The sequence below is a fragment of the Pyxicephalus adspersus genome, chromosome 11, assembly GCF_032062135.1.
Source record: "Pyxicephalus adspersus chromosome 11, UCB_Pads_2.0, whole genome shotgun sequence".
Taxonomy (NCBI): domain Eukaryota; kingdom Metazoa; phylum Chordata; class Amphibia; order Anura; family Pyxicephalidae; genus Pyxicephalus; species Pyxicephalus adspersus.
Window position 1 is genome coordinate 20,706,431 of NC_092868.1, and position 16,500 is coordinate 20,722,930.

The 16,500-nt window shown below is 38.7% G+C and overlaps 1 protein-coding gene across 3 annotated transcripts in view; it reads right to left on the minus strand.

The window, feature by feature from the left end:
- The window catches only part of HRC (histidine rich calcium binding protein), a 168,507-nt gene extending 152,422 nt beyond the window's left edge, over window positions 1-16,085 (minus strand). Inside the window, exon 1 of one of the 3 annotated variants that reach the window (XM_072426234.1) lies at window positions 15,264-16,084. In XM_072426234.1, the coding sequence (XP_072282335.1) occupies window positions 15,264-15,807 (544 nt within the window). In that variant the 5' untranslated portion in view covers window positions 15,808-16,084. Of the gene's footprint in view, window positions 1-15,263 lie in introns of all 3 variants that reach the window. The other 2 variants (XM_072426233.1, XM_072426235.1) reach the window with 2 other exon arrangements.
- Window positions 16,086-16,500: the final 415 nt, after the last annotated feature.

A 16,500-nucleotide genomic window follows, 5' to 3' on the forward strand; every position in this document is an offset into this window, starting at 1 on the left:
AGGTGTGCGCTAATTAATTGCTATGACCTCACCATTGACAGAGCTTAACAGATTCTCCTTAATTGCGCTGCTACAAACCAATTGCCCTAATTGGCATATTCTCGGCCCCATGGCTCATTTATCAAAGCCAAAATCTGGCTGGCAAGTAAAGGCAAGTGTACTAGCACTCGATTCCAGCTCGCGGAAATACACTCCGTATATTGGCGGGTATTTACGCGCGGCAAGCTTACAACAGGGTGATAAATCAGGGCCTATGTGACTACTAGAATGATTTTCTTTGCTGACATTATCCAAAACCAAGTGGAGAGTCACAAGAAGACAATTCTGCAAACTCTGACTCTGGTGAACTATCAGAAGAGTCAGTTAGGACCCATGCAGGTAATAGAAATTTGAAGATAATATTCATTACGGTGAAATCCAGAACACTTTTGCCTTCGTACAAAGTGGCACAAATAATGGTGTTGGCTCAAAGAGTTTTAGAGGATTCGACACTGCCAGTGAAGGAATTATTATTATTTCATTACAATTATGCAGATCAGAGAAGGGATTATTATTATTTTATTACAATTATGCAGATCAGATCTTCTACATTACCAGACAAAGCAGAACAAAGATTGTCTATTTCCATCAAGTCACAGTCAGGTTTTTTGTTTTTCATGGACAAAGAAGCATCTCAACTTTTCTGTCTCCTAACCACCAGCCTAAAATCTGTTGAGTGGTCAAAGGAGCAAATCATTTCTCAACCACAAGTGGCATCTGGGCAGACAGTTTTTCAAGTCGATAGACCTGCTTGCATCTCCAGTTATGTCCAAGTGCCAGCAAATACTAGCCGTGATCCTTGCACAAGAAAATTGCAAGAAAAAGCAAGGGTATTTATTTCCCATTGGCCAAAATTGGAAGTTCTTGACTAACTGTGACCATGACCAGCAAGGTTTTAGATCTATGCACTCTCTTGGAAAGGAGCCTGACTGCACCTATCTTCCTGAAATGTATATGCATCTATCATTGAATGTCTTGTTTAAGGTGTATCCTGTGTATCACTCCAACTGAGAAGTAATTCCTCAGCATGAAGACAATCATTTTCTGAAGGTTCTCATGAAAATGCGGAAGATTTTCTCCATTTACCTACAGAGAAACAATAATTTTTTAGTTGTGGATGTTCTAGTCAGCCTCTCAAGCAGTCCTTTATGGAGCACCGTAGAGCTTACCCTTGTGTGCATGCTGCCAAGAGGAGTTTACAGGTAAGGAAAATTACAGAAAAATTTCTGCATGGTCCAATTACAGGTATGACAACAATTGTCTATTATTGTTACTGTAATATGTAATACATGCATAAATCATGCAGCTGTAATACTATGTACATTTTCATATGTCATTTTATTAAAGCTTTATTTTAGGAAAAAAAATAATTGCGTTGCCAAATATGTTACTTCTGTGTTTACTGTGTATTCTCTAAAAATGTTATCAATAATTTACATTATAAGGGAAATGGGCTCCCAGCAGCCCAAATTCCCTTTCACCGATCCCACAGCTTCCCATTGAGTCCTAATTCCTACTCCCAGTTTAAGTTGGACTCTCACCTTCCTGGCTTAACACTGGGCAGGGTGCAGACAGAAATCCTAGCAGGACAGGCCCCCTACACCTGTCCCTTGTGGCTGGCAGATCACAAGGGCACTGCTATCAGCAGTGTTCCTGACAAACTGCAGAGCAAAGAACAAGAAGAACTCATCTCTAGGGGCTGACTGGCTGCTTAATAACAGCCTGTGCACACCCACTCTCATGCCTGTTACTCTCAAGACCCGATTTAAGGTCTGAGGGGGGCAAAATAGTTGTTGTTCTCTCTGACTGGCAGAACAGAGCCTGGGCTGAGGCCCGCGCCCTGTGTGCGTGCTTCTGGGATCTGCTATGCGCGCTGCTAGGGTGTCAGGTAACTCTGAAGATACAGCTAAACAGTTACTGTGAGTACTGCTAGATTTGTGATGCTTTCATGGCTGAGAGCTGCTGAGAACTATTGGGACTTATAGTACACTCTCCTTACTGTATGTTGCTAAAGAGCCAGGAGACTTGTGCCATATCTGTGGTCCAAGATTGACAAGTTGCTGGTATTGCTGAAGCTGTTAATTGTCTTGGCGTTGGGATGCTCCCCGGGACCCTTGTATGTAATTCTGGACCTGTGACCTGATTGTATACTTTCAGCTTCCCCTACTCCAGTCTATCTCTTTTGTGTGTGTGTATGTATATCTAAGACCCTATAGTAAGCCTCTGGCCTGTTGGTCCCCTGTAACTGGTCTCTGTGTGCTTTCACTCTGCGCTCCTAGTTCGTCACATACTTTTTAGTAATCAAATATCATGAATAATTTTTTGCACTAAGCTTCTTTGAATATAACTACTTGAACACCATATATTAACTATTAAATCAATTTATGTAATCACTCATATATTGATAACCAAATATTTTCAATATTTTCCTGTGTTTATTATTATAAAATAGCACCATCGGAATATTGTGTTATAATAAATAAATCAATGTATATTTAAGCATTATTTATTTATGTATATTATAATAATGTTTTTTTTTTAAACATAATCCGTTTCTGTATAATATCCCATTATTGCTACATAACCTTTATGTATTACTATGCATTGTTTATATATTGTACTTTAGATAGACTCATCCCAACAGGTAGTTTTCTATTCACATCAAGTTCTTCTTGTTTCCCATTCATTTACTCCTGCAGTTACACTCCTGTCCATTTTAGTTCATTCATTGATTTCCCCATAGGATCTAACACACTTACGTCACAATAATGAACTTGTACAACATCTAGGTCCCTGTCACCCTTTACCCCCTTGTCACATTACATATTGTACTCAACCCCCCCCCCCCCCTTTTTTTTTTTTTTTCTTTTCCCTTTTACTTTTCTTTTTTTTTTTTTTTTCCCCCCCCCCCCCCCCCCCCCCCCGACCTGCGGGAGATGGGGTTGTTGGTACTATTGGAGCTGGTGCATCATTGGAACAAGCCATGCACTGATCCAGTCAGGACCCCGTTCTACCTGTCCCCCATATGACTGCAGCTCTCCTTCTGAATTCACAGCCATGCCCGACCGATCCTACAGTGCTGTTGGGTGAAGCTGATCTGGTGTCCTAAAATCCTACTTCGGAATGCGTACTACCAGCTGATAAGGCATGTACAATGACATCACAATCAGTTGTGTCTCTGTCTGCACACATCTATCTTTTTCTATGAGATTGTGCTTCAGTGTGAGCTCCCCGAGATTGGGTGTGCTATATAGACTTCTGCAATCAGCTGTGCTGCTCTCCATCCACCTTGTACTGTGAAATAATCTCACCCCCTTCCACAGCAGCATCAGCTTGAGAGCTGTGTCTATGCAGATGTCATTATCCCCAAGTATAAACCTCCATATCTCCTGCACTGATTATTGTACAAACTTGACATTTTCAGGGTACACAGGGGGCCCAGGGATATGCAACTAAACCTAATTTCAACTTAATTGAACATAACAAGTTGCTACATATGGGGTCTCAAACATAAAATCCTAATTTCATTAAAGTGTAAGTAAAGTAAAAATAAAAAAAAAAACACTTTTGTCAAAAAGCATGTGTGAGATCGCCTTTTTTTTCTTCAATGACAGAAAAGTCCCTCCTGCGCATACCCGTTCTTGGAGCCCAAGCTTCCTGGGATAAGTGACTTGCATATCCCAGGAGGCTCTGCACTCCCCTTTCAGTCTTTACCACCGTGGCAGTACTCGCAGAACAGGAGGGGCTTTGCCTTTTTTGTTTTATCACCACAATGTTTATCTATATTGTTAGATCACCCGTAGCAATGGGGGGGGGGGTGTTTAAAACAGGAAACAGGGCCAGCAGGTTAAAAGTGCATCAAGGGTTTTATTCACTAATAATATTTTCACAAAATAAACAAACAGCAAAATAAAGCCTGGCCACTTGGCCTCTAACTAACTGTTAGATCCCTTTACTAACAATCCTTCCCAACCTAGTGCTGCACAGGACTTTAAGGGCCTAACCATACAGCTTTTCCAAATATAGTCTGTTTCTTTACTCCCAGTTCAACTTGGACCTCCTCCCAAGTCACTAGCCAAAAACAGAGCCACAGGAAAGAGCAGGCTGTGAGTTTATATCCACAGCCTAATTTCCAGGATGGGTTTCAGCTAAGACAGTTACACTTGATCATCCCCAGGCCTTTTTAGCTCTCCCATCTGGCCAAGAAGATCATTGTCATTCAGCCTGGTACTTCAGCACCCCCTTCAGGTCAAAAGGAAAACTGTCCGATTACACAGAAAAATACTCTACATATAACCTGTATCTGGGGCAAATATACCTATCATCCTGGAAAAAACCCTGGGTCTTCGTTGGACAGCTGTTAAAATAAAATTACATTGGATGGATGTATGTATGTGTGTATGTTCCACCATCACTCGAAAACACAGGGAGACATTTCAATCAAACTTGCTATACATATGACAGAGACTCATGTGAGTGCACCAGTCATCTTTGTACATGTTCATGTACATGTTCATCTTTGTATCTTTGTGTATATGTGATCACTAGGAAACGCATTGAGACATTTTAACCAAACTTGCTATGTTCCACCACCATTTGGAAATGCATTGATACATTTCAACCATGAGACCTTATAATATAATAGTCTAATATAAGATAATAATATATTTTATAGTATAATATTAAATGCCTTTTATTGTGCAGTAGCATTGGCACTTTCTTTCCTTTTTTTTTGTCAACAAATTCAGGGGCATACATCACAGATCAGTTCAAGTAAAGGTGTCATTTTTTTTTCACTTTAGTTCCACTTTAATAAAAAAAGATCCATGATTTTTAATAGGATTCTATGTTTGGGACCCCATATCTTGCAACTTGATATGTTCAGGGGCTGAAATTAGGTTTAGTAGAAATTCATATTTTCCACAACAATTAGTGTTGGAGATATTAAGGTTTATACATGTGGGTAATGGATGCATAGACACAGACAAAACGCTGCCACCTCATGCATAAAGGCGGGCTTACAACTGCTCTTGACAGCATCTCACACCTCGCAGCAGCAGAAATCTATGCATTGATAGCAGTTTATTCCCAGCAGTTCATTTAACAACACTAAATTGTTCGAGCCTGGTTGACCCAACAATTTATTACCCTAATTTTAGGTAAGTGACTCTCCCAGTGAGATGCCAAAATGTTATTTAGTGGTAAGTGGGAATTTGTTCCATCTTAAACCTCCACCCTTTCACATCTAGGACTCTGTGCAACCTCTGAATGACCTCTGAATCATAACATCTTTCATCATCATCAGTATCCAGACATGTAAGGTAACTCCTTAAATACACTTTACCTATCACATCATTTGATAAATGAAACAATATTTTTTGCCCTACAAAGTATGACACACATTTATACTATTGTTCAATAGTATTCATTATTTTTTCCCTACAATGTATGATGTATATTTATACTAATGTTCATTAGTTACTCACTCTCATTCATAAACAATATATTTCTTCCTTTTCCTTTTGATCACCTTTTTAATACATTTTAAGATATGTTATAAGATATACTATGTAACTTCCATTATTGAACTGAAGCATATATTGAGAGTATGTATGTAAGATCTAAATTAAGATCTAAACTCTGATTACAGGTAATCCCCGGGTTAAGAACATCTGACATACGGATGACTCCTGGATACAAATGGGTCTTCCCTGTTCTTTCATGTGCACCAAAGGCTTTGGAGGAGGGGGAAGTTTACATGATTTGCATAGGAACTCTTTTGCTGTTCAGCAAGCTCTTGTAACTCTTTAATGACCAAGACAAACTCTGCAATTGTTTCTTTTTGCATTTCAAAGCACAGCTTACTCCCAAAGTTAATGAATGTCTAGGCTCCATAAAGTTTTTTTTTTTGCTTTGTTTTTTTGCTTTGTTTGTGATTAACTCACAGTGAGGATTTTAAACAGTAACTGACACCACACTGTCTAATATTATGTTGAGACAAACATCTGTCCTAATTGCATTTATTAAAATAATGTACCTGTTCTGACTTATATACAAATTCAACTTAAGAACAAACCTAGATGCCTATCTTGTATGTAACTCGGAGACTACCTGTAGTAGCATTTTGTATATACCTACTGTATATCGTATGTTACTGTCACCCCTGAGGACGCCAGTTTGTTGGCGAAACACATCAGAAAACACTGAGATGACAGTTATCCCCTATTGGATATATTGATATTATTAAAATATGCTATAGTCCTTATGAGCTGTTAGCAGTATATGTCTATTACCAAGTTGGCCTAATCTACTTTACTTTATTGATTAAGAATGTTTGTTACTTGTCACTTTTAACAAGTTTTTGTTATAAATAAAATTCACGTGCATGCGAAAATTCCCTCTTTATGTCTTTTCAATTATGACAAACAGTTTGGTAACAAACTGGGACAAAAACACTCTTTTATATATATATCAATTTAAAGATGGCTTTTTTTGGATTGTTTTACTTCATTCAAACTGTATGACCCTTAAATTTCACAAATCACGTTAGTGTAAAATTAACACCTGATTTATCTGCAGACACTAGACAGATATTGATGAATCATGTGTTACTATTTTAAAGGCTGTCTTGAAATGAGCAGAGAGATTTGTTGCAACAGCTGCACTGCACTGTGCCCATATTTCCATTTTAAAAAAAGCACACCCAGAAACATAATCTGAATCAGGTTAACCCATCCCTAACCAAAATTGACTTTTTGTGCAAACTAAAAGGAAACAGTCACTATCCTGTTGCATTTTTTTTTAGATTACTCAAGGTTTTCACTGAACAAAAGAAAAATAGAAGTACAAATACTGTGGCATAGGGCTTCAAAATAGACAATGATACAAACATTTATAGTACATATGTTACAGAGTAGTATAAAGCCCAAAGGTACATAAAATAGTTGCAGGTGCTAGGAGAATAAAAGGAAAGAAGGAGGGAAGGGAAAAGCAGTAATGGGAACAGGATGATGGAAAAAAGAGGAGAAAAAAAAAGGGGGCAGAAGGGGAGAGAAATAAAAAGAGAACAATAACTAGGATCCTGTTGGCTAAAAAAAAAATAAAAAATAATACATTTTTACTGTACAATTCTGGTTTGTCTCAATAAAGAAATTCATAAAAAAAATTACATTTTCTAAACATAGAAAGAAATTATAAACAATTATGGGTACAACAAGAAGTAGTGAAAACTGCTTGTAAAAGTTGTTTAATAGGGTTTAAAGTGGAGAGGTCTGTGATGGGGTTAGGCAGGGAGGAAATAAAGTAGCGGAGTTGAAGATAATGCTAATCCTGTATTAGAAAAAATAAATCGTGCGATTTTCTCTGGGCGCAATTTGGATTTGCTAACCACATGATGTATGGCATGGAATGTCAGGTGGCTGCCCTAAGAACAAATTGTTATGTAGAGCTGGCAGAAAGTAAGGATGACCTCTGACAGGAAAGAGCACATAATTCAAATTCTAAGGAAACCAAGTGTTTATTATGTACATCATATTTCTAGTTCAAAAGCCTATTCACTAGGGAGGCTACGTAGTGTTGTTTAAAATTGTGGAACCCCAAGCCACCTTCGGTCTTAAGCCACTGCAGGGTCTGCATGTTTAGTGCACAAAAATGAGAAACACAATCGGGCATGAAAAGTCCAGAAAGTGGCTGGTATGGGGATAGGCAACATTGGAAATAAATTAAACAACTTCCAGACACTTTGCTGTCCTAACCCTATCTCCTACTGCTGAGTACTCAATAAACTTGAAAAGAGAGAATGAAGAAAAGATCGGGTTTAAGTTTGGCAATGCAAAAGTGTATGGTTGAATACAAATTTAAATCAAATTTTTTAACATAAGAGCACAACGTTTTTAGCAATCTTTCCTATTTAGAAAGTTTGGAAAGGTGACTGATGAACTACACAAAGATATCCCTAATGAGATGTTAACAAAAGGAAAAAAACAAGTCGTAGCCCGATGCGTTTCAACCTATGGATTATTCAGCAGGTTAGAGGATAGTTTGTTTGCAATCTGTACACAAAAATAATATACATACATATGGGTTTCAAAATTAGAATACAGGACATCAAAAATATTGTACCTGATGGACCAGTTGCCCCCCCCCCCAAAAAAAAAAAAAAAAAAACAGACAAAAAACAGGAAAATATGATAACTGTTGGAACAATATTATATTTAAATGTTGGGGTAAATACATTTAGGTAACTATCCATATCAGAGCTATCTCATCCCAAGAGAGTGTTGCTTCTACGTGTCAGCATAATAGTGGATGAAAGTATTAGTTTGACAGTACTGTATCATGTAAATATATATTACAGTTATATGTTCACAGTTAATGTTATAATTAAATCACTAGCCATTCACCTAATAAAAAGTTTAAGTTAGACTTGCTTTGGTTTGAAATAAAGGTATCACATCAAATTTTGCCAATTCCCTAAAATGGTAATAAGCTAAAAAAAAGTTCATCAATTCCTAAAATCTATATACACAATCAAATAATCAGTAAAAGCATATTGTACACCAGAAACCACACCAAATACTGCAATCATGCTCTTAAACTAAAGGAATTTCCCATTGCTACAAAGTCTTTACAAATAATAATTTTTTACTAAAACACCTTCTATGTTAAAATTATTCTCCCAATTGCTGGAGACAATGTGGAAAAGTGGGCTCATTGTCACATATGTCTATTTTTGAGATCCTACTGGAACTCAGTTTTTACAGTAATTTCAGAATTAACCAATGTCCCAATTGTTCCAACACCCCAATTAGCGATACTTCATATAGGTATTGATCATTTTTATCCAGAAGCCAGAACTTCAATCATTCATATTTTATTAGCAGCCAAAAACAATATTTTGAAAAATTAGAAATCCAATATTATTCTGTTTCTCTTGGATGTTATTAGAAATACTAACTCATATTGTGCTTATGAAAGAATTTTTCCAATTATGAAAAATAGTTGGTCTAGATTGTTAAGAAATCCAAGAGGCAAACTCACTTATTTATGAAAAATGTATAGAAGAAGTATTTTAGATATAATAAACTTTCATGCCTTTCTTTCTTTCCTTCTTTGTTTTAACCTTTTTTTTGCATTCTAATATTTTATTTATTCATTTTTGTTTTTTGTTTTTTACTGTTCTTATTCTAAAACTTGTTTATGATAAGTATGGTATATATCATCCAATAGAACAGTGTTTATTGTTTAATCATAGATAATATACTTGTTGCTGTTACAATATTGTATTTTTTGAAAAGAAAAATAATATAAATGATTCATTTTAAAATCAGGGCCCAAAGCACTTCTATTTAAATAACAGGCAAGGCCACGTGGGGACCCTGGTCACATGCCCAAATCTCAAGTCCTTCTACATCTGCCTGCAACTAATCAGCATTTATCTCTCCTTCTACAGGTACGTCTCCCATTCTGCATGCCAAAATTCAGCCCTGTGTATCCAATTGTTTTCCCCTGCAATCCCCATCTGATTGTGTATGATACGTCTCTCATTCTGTCTGCCAAATTTCCGCCCTGTGTATCCAATTGCTTTCACCTGCAGACCCCATCTGATTGTGTATAGTACGTCTCCCATTGTAGATTAATTTATTGCACCAACTTTAATCTCCCCATAGATTTATCTGTTCACTATCCCTTATGCTGGGTACACACGTGCAATAATTGTCATTGGAAAGGATCTTTCATTATCCTTTTCAACGACTAAGGACTGCATGATGCATGAACGAGTGGTGTACATACAGCACCGTTCTGCTCAATGGAGAGGGGAGGGGGAGAACGACAGAGCAGCACCCCGCTGCGCGCTCTCTCCCTTCACTTCCATTATGATCGTTTATCTTTCATTATCCGTGGATCAGCCAGGACGGTGGTTCAGACGATGGACGACGGGCGCTCTACACAAGCTAGATTCTGTCCTGAGCCCTGAGCTGATTATTGGACAAGAAGCATTGCAAGTGTTTCTGTAGCACATTGATATTTATTGCCCTGCCAACCCCTCCCTTACCCAGGTTTAACTGATATCCCAAATTCCTTGTTACTCCCATCAGTCCATTAATGTTCAGAGCCCAAAGCACTTCTATTTAAACAACAGGGAAGGTCATGTGGGTACCCTGGTCACGTGCCCAAATCTCAAGTGCCAAGTTGTAAGTGCAATGGGAATTAATCCAGGGAATTGGAACAGAATTAGATTTATAATTTTACTCTGCAACTCCCATCTCCTGTCTCTGGACTGATTCATCCAACTGGACTCCAACACATCCTCTGCTGCTGTTGTCTACCACCCCCCAGCCCAGTACCACAATTTTTGGATAACTTTGCATTTTGGCTTCCACACATTCTTTTCAAAGACCTGCCTACCCTCATCCTCAGTGACATTATTGTTGCAGTGGATGAGCCTAACCATCCTTCCTCAGCAAATCTGCTCTCCATTACCTCCTCATTTGGACTTACACAGAACATCAATGGCCCCAAACACATCGCCGGACACACAGTTAAACCATGCTCGTTCCTTGGCTCTGGATAAAGTTGCCCCTGCCACCTTCTGCTACCCCGCCCTGCCAACCACCGACCCTGGCACAACAATCACACTAAACAGCTACAAAAGACTGTTCGTGCAGCTGAGCACAAGTAGAGAAAATCTGGCCTCAGCGTTGAATTCATGGACTACAAAGCCAAGCTACAAAGCTTTAACACTAAACTCACTATCACTAAGCATAATTACTTCTCTGCTGTCATTTCCTCTTAAGTTTCCAACCCACGAAACCTCTTCTCAACAAATAACTCCTTCCTAAACCCCACACCTGCTCCCCCCACAACAACCTTCTCTGCCCAAGACATAGCCACTTATTTAAAAGATAAAATTGACAAAATCAGACATGAAGTCTTTGTGACTGAGCCTTTCCAACCATCCCCACCCCTTCCACCTGTAAATCATCACTGGCCTCCCTCAGCCCTGTTACTGTGGAGATATCTTTTCTCTTCTTTCATCATCTCCATTTACTACCTGTCCGCTTGACCCAATTCCCTCCGATCTACTCCGTGCCCATTCCTCCACTCTGGCCCCCACCCTAACTGAACTATTAAGCCTCTCCCTTTCTACTGGTATATACCCCTCCGCTTTCAAACATACCATAATTCTCCCTATCCTGAAGAAATCCTCACTGGACCCCTCCCTACCTTCTAAATACCTATCCTATCTCTCTTCTCCCATATGTCTCCAAACTTCTAGATTGCCTTGTCCTCAAAAGACTCACCGAATATCTGAGCACCAACTCTCTCCTTGACCCTCTCCAGTCTGGCTTTTGAGCTGCCCCTTTCACTGAAACAGCCCTTACTAAAGTGGCCAATGACCCCATCAGAGCTAAGTCTCAAGGCAACTTCCCTCCTCCTTTTCCTTGATCTTTCCTCGGCTTTTGACACTGTTGATCACCCCCTTCTAATACAAATCATGTGCTCCATTGGTGTCAGTGACACTGCTCTCTCTTGGTTTGATTCCCATCTGTTTGACTGTTCCTTTCAAGTTTCTTTCAATGGTAATTCCTCCTCCCCCACTCTCCTCCATGTTGGTGTTCCCAAAGTTTCAGTCCTTGGACCGGTTCTCTTTTCGCTGTACACCTCCTCTCTCGGTAGTCTTATAGCCTCCTTTGGCTTACAGTACCATCTGTATACTGATGACACTCAAATCTATCTGTCCACCCCTGATCTGTCTCCCTCAGTCCTGGATAAGGTCTCATGCTGCCTGTCAGCCATGTCATAATGATGTCTGACCGATTTCTGAACCTGGATAAAACAAAACTCATCATCACCCCCCCCCCCCCCCCAAACTCCAAATCTCCCCCTGAAATATTTCTAACGGTTAACAACACTTATATTTTTCCCTCCCCTCAGGCATGTTGTCTTGGCGTCACCTTTGATTCTGCCTTCTCTCATTTACCCCCCATATTCAGAACATTTCCAGGTCCTGGCACTTTCATCTACGCAACATCTCCAAAATCCGCCCCCTACCTGTCCCCAGAGACCACCAAACTACTTGTACATGTTCTTATTATCTCTTGTCTGGAATACTATAACATCCACCTCTCTGGTATTCCACTAACCCGACTATCTCCTATCCAATCTATTTTGAATGCTGCAGCCAGACTAATCCAATTTTCTGGAACGGTCTTCCCCATCCTATTCGGCTTGCTCCTACTTTCTGCTCATGTAAAAAAGCACTCAAAACCCATATTTTCAAACTTGCCTATCCATCTTCTTCTGTCTTTTGAAACCGTCACTACTTCCCACCACTACATATCTCCCCTCCTATTGTGTGTTAATTCCCCCACCTACTAGATTGTAAGCTCTTCGGGGCAGGGTCCTCTCCTCCTGTGTCACTGTCTGTATTCGTCTGTCATTTGCGACCCCTATTTAATGTACAGTACTCCATAATATGTTGGCGCTATATAAATGCTGTTTCTTCTTATTATTATTAATAATATTAATAATAATAATAAAAATATCTGTCCTCCTACTGTGTGCCACTTCCCCTACCTCTTAGACTGTAAGCTCTTCTGTGGAGGATCTTCCCCTACTTTTGTGTCGCTAATAATAATAATAATAATAATAAAAGGCAGCCAGGTGCATTGGTAGCCCAGATGTGGTTAGAAAAGCAGCTATGTGCATTGCTAGCCAAAATGTGGTTAGAAAGACAGGTGCATTAGTAGCCTAGATGGGGAACACAGGGCAGCCAGGTGCATTGGTAGCTCACATGTGGTTAGAAAATCAGCAATGTGCATTGCTAGTCCAGATGTGGTTAGAAAGGCAGCCAGGTGCATTGGTAAGCCCTATGAGGACCAAAGAGTAGCTAGGTGCATTGGTTGCCCACATGTGGTTTGAAAGGCAGTCAGGTGCATTAGTAGCCCACATGTAGTCTGCATTCAGGTGCATTTGCAGGCCAGAGATTAATGTAATAGGGGTCTTGGGATGGCGGGCTTATTTGATATCTGGAAGCCCCCTTTAAAAAGTCTGCCAAACAACACCTTGGGAATGAGTACAGGAAATAAAGTGCAGTAATATCATTCCCTTTATGGTCACTAGCTCAACGTCCTGTTTAAATAAAGTTAAAAATGGGGGCCTTTAAAAACACCCAAAAACGTCTTTTTAAGCCTTTGCAAAAGCCTTGTATAAGCTTTTTGCAAAATCTAACATTTTAGCTTGAAATTGTTCCCATATGCCTAGCTCTGAGGGTAAGCAGTTAGAAGCAGCACTGCTAACACAAGTCTGAACAGAGCCGTAAAGCGGAACTAAAGTAAAAAAAAATCATACTGACCTAATCCCACAGATCTCTCATGGTCGCTGGACCTTCCCTCGATGCTGACTCGCACGTCATCCAGACATGGAGAAAGCGTCTGACGCCTCCATCTTCATCCTTCTCTTCCTCTCTTCTTGCTACGCCACCTGATTCAGCAATGTGCAGATGCAAGATCAGGTGATGTAGCCTGCTATAAAGGGGGAAAAAAAAAAACCCAATCTCACTGCGCATGCGAGATAGGGCATGCACAGAAGAGTAGAGAAATGAAAGGGATCAGTTATTTGGCAAGTTGATCAGAAATACACGTTTGGGGGGATCTTGCACATCTGACAAATCACTTTCTGATGCAAAACATCAAAAAAGTTTGTACCCAAAGGGATATCAAACTTTAAGAATAAATCCTTATTCTGAACCCTGCTACACAAACATAATATTAGCTACATAAAAAGTGGGGATCTCACTACATCTTCGATCTTTGTCATGCTTTTTGATGTTTTTCATCTTCATGATTTGCACAATGAAAATCAGTGATGTGACCAAGGCGTGTGCATGCCTTGCCAATAGTATGCAAAGCAGCCTTTGGAACAAAGATTTGCTTTGAATTTTTACCATCTCTTGGAGTGCAACCCTTTTAAATGTTGTGCATTGGATTGACAAAGAATTGCACGTACCTTTGGGTCTGCACTGAAACATATATTTTGTTTCAAGCAATTCTATTTTTCTCATATTGGAAAGGTAGAATGTTGCACAAATGTAAAGTGTTTTTGGGCATCTGTCCAATATTGAATTGATTGGTCTATTGCAAAATTTGCAGCAGAAATGTCTGCGTGTACCCATCCTTATCTAAAACTAATAAGTATCCCTTTTGTAGATTCTAATCCTGCCCCACAATAATAAGTGAATAAACGTTTTTGGCTTGACATATACTTTAAAAAGAACAAACATAAAAAAACACAGTCAACAAAGAAATTACTGGAGCCACCACTGATGACTGATTTTAATATGCACAGACTGTCTTCTTTGTTCTTCATTCATTGTACTGTGAATCAGTCAAAGGCATGTGCATTTCAGGTGTCCTGACACTAAACCTGTACATGCATGTTTTTAGTCATGAGTGACTGAGTATAAGGAAAGACATTGATAGGAGTTTGCCAGGTAGATATTTTTTTTTATAATCTAGATGTTTAGAGACAGCCTTAAGGTACTAAATATCAGCACAGATAGTTTTAATGTAATTTTTTTTAGCCTGATATATTATGTTTAAAACCAAGGAAATTTAAAACCAAATAAAATTTGTTGTAACGGCCATACAAAAAGCATCACCATCTCAAGTTAAAACCGTTGACATTTCTAATTGTTAATAAAAGGGCTAATCTGCTGTAAAATGCCAATACCAGAATTAACAGTTAAAGCACTTTGCTAACTGGGAATCCATTTTATTTAAATTGATTTATTCTATCTGAACTTACTGTACTTGTCAGAATCCTTTTTATTAGGGAATACCAGAAATAATTGCAACTCAGAAACAGAATAATTTAGAATGGTATTTGTGAGGTCCCAATTTTGTAATTATGACTCAAGCAAAGTTCCTTTCAGAAATTCAGTCCAGTCCAATTCAATGTCCCAGAAAAAAATGTGCAAATAATGAAGGTGATAGAGGACACATTACAGTGGCAAACGCTCAAACTGATTTTAAATATCTTTGTCATGCCTGCTGCCACAGGTTTAAATAAAACCTGGGAGCTAATGCTGCTAGTGTACAATTACACTTCAATGATCGATCACTTTTTTCAACATAGCAAATAGTAGAGTGAACTATTACATTTGAGAACTGATGCTTAGTATAGGGTTTGTGTAAAGTATGAAATACTTTAGTCTTAGTTACCTTTTTCATCATTATCATCATCATCACTGCCATCACCATTGACACCATCTTCCTGATTTTTTGCTTGATCATCTTCAGTTTCATTATCATTGTCATCTACGTTATCATCAGCATCATCATCATCATAACCTTTGTTGTCGTCGTGCTCGTCATTGTTATTGTCATCATCATCATCATCGTCCTCATCATCAATATCATGTTCATCCTCATTATGTTTTTTTACAATTTTATCACCGTTGTCATCACTGTCATAATCATTATCATCTTTATCGCCATCGTTATCATCATCACAGTCATTCTCATCATCTTTTTGGTCATTTTCCTCATTATCATTGTCATCATTACCATCTTCATCATCATTGCCATCATCATTGTCATCATCATCACCATTATCGTCATCAGCTCCATCATGGGCTTCATTAACATCATCATCATCATGGTCTACAGCTTGGACCTCTCCATGCACTCCAGGCAATAGATGTGCCTGGAATGAGCAAATAACTGTGACCAGAAGACATAACAACCATACTTTCTGTGAAGCCATTTTAGTACAAAGAGGTAGTAAAGTTTTGAATCTGTCAACAGCAGACTCACAAGATTACAAGATGAAGAAAAGTTGCAGTGAGCTCAATTCCAAGTGTGAACTCTGCATTTGCAGCTAAATAATCCAGTAAAAGGATACCTTCCTTGGGAGATGACAAGCTAGAAGTCAGTAGAGAATAGCAACACTGAAGAATAAAGGTGCTTAGGAAAAAAGAGACGTGTGCAAGGGTAGTTGATTGATAGAAGCAAATGTACTAAATATGCTTTCTGTCTCTGAACCAATAGCTGCGGAGGAAGGGACTTTTCAACTCCTCAAAGCAACTAATATAGAAAGAGATGATGGCACATATCCCCTCATGACCATATTTGTTATGCACACTGTACAAAAGGTCACAGAAGGCAGCCCTGTGCTTGCAAACTTGCAACTTAGATAGACCCTTATTGGTTAGCTATTCTTAGCCTTATCCCTTTTTTTTTTGACAATTAAAAAATTGGTTTAAACCTAAACTTTGGTTTACACCTAAAAAGTATGCTCAGGTTAGGTTTTCTACTTACAGTAGTATCAATATCAATTTCTGTCTCTTTCTCATGTTGTTTATCTGTGTGTTTATGTTACATGGAGCAAGTAAGTAATTTACAAAAACATAATTAGTTAAAGGAATTTACTGCACATACTGAACGTATAATTTGAAAA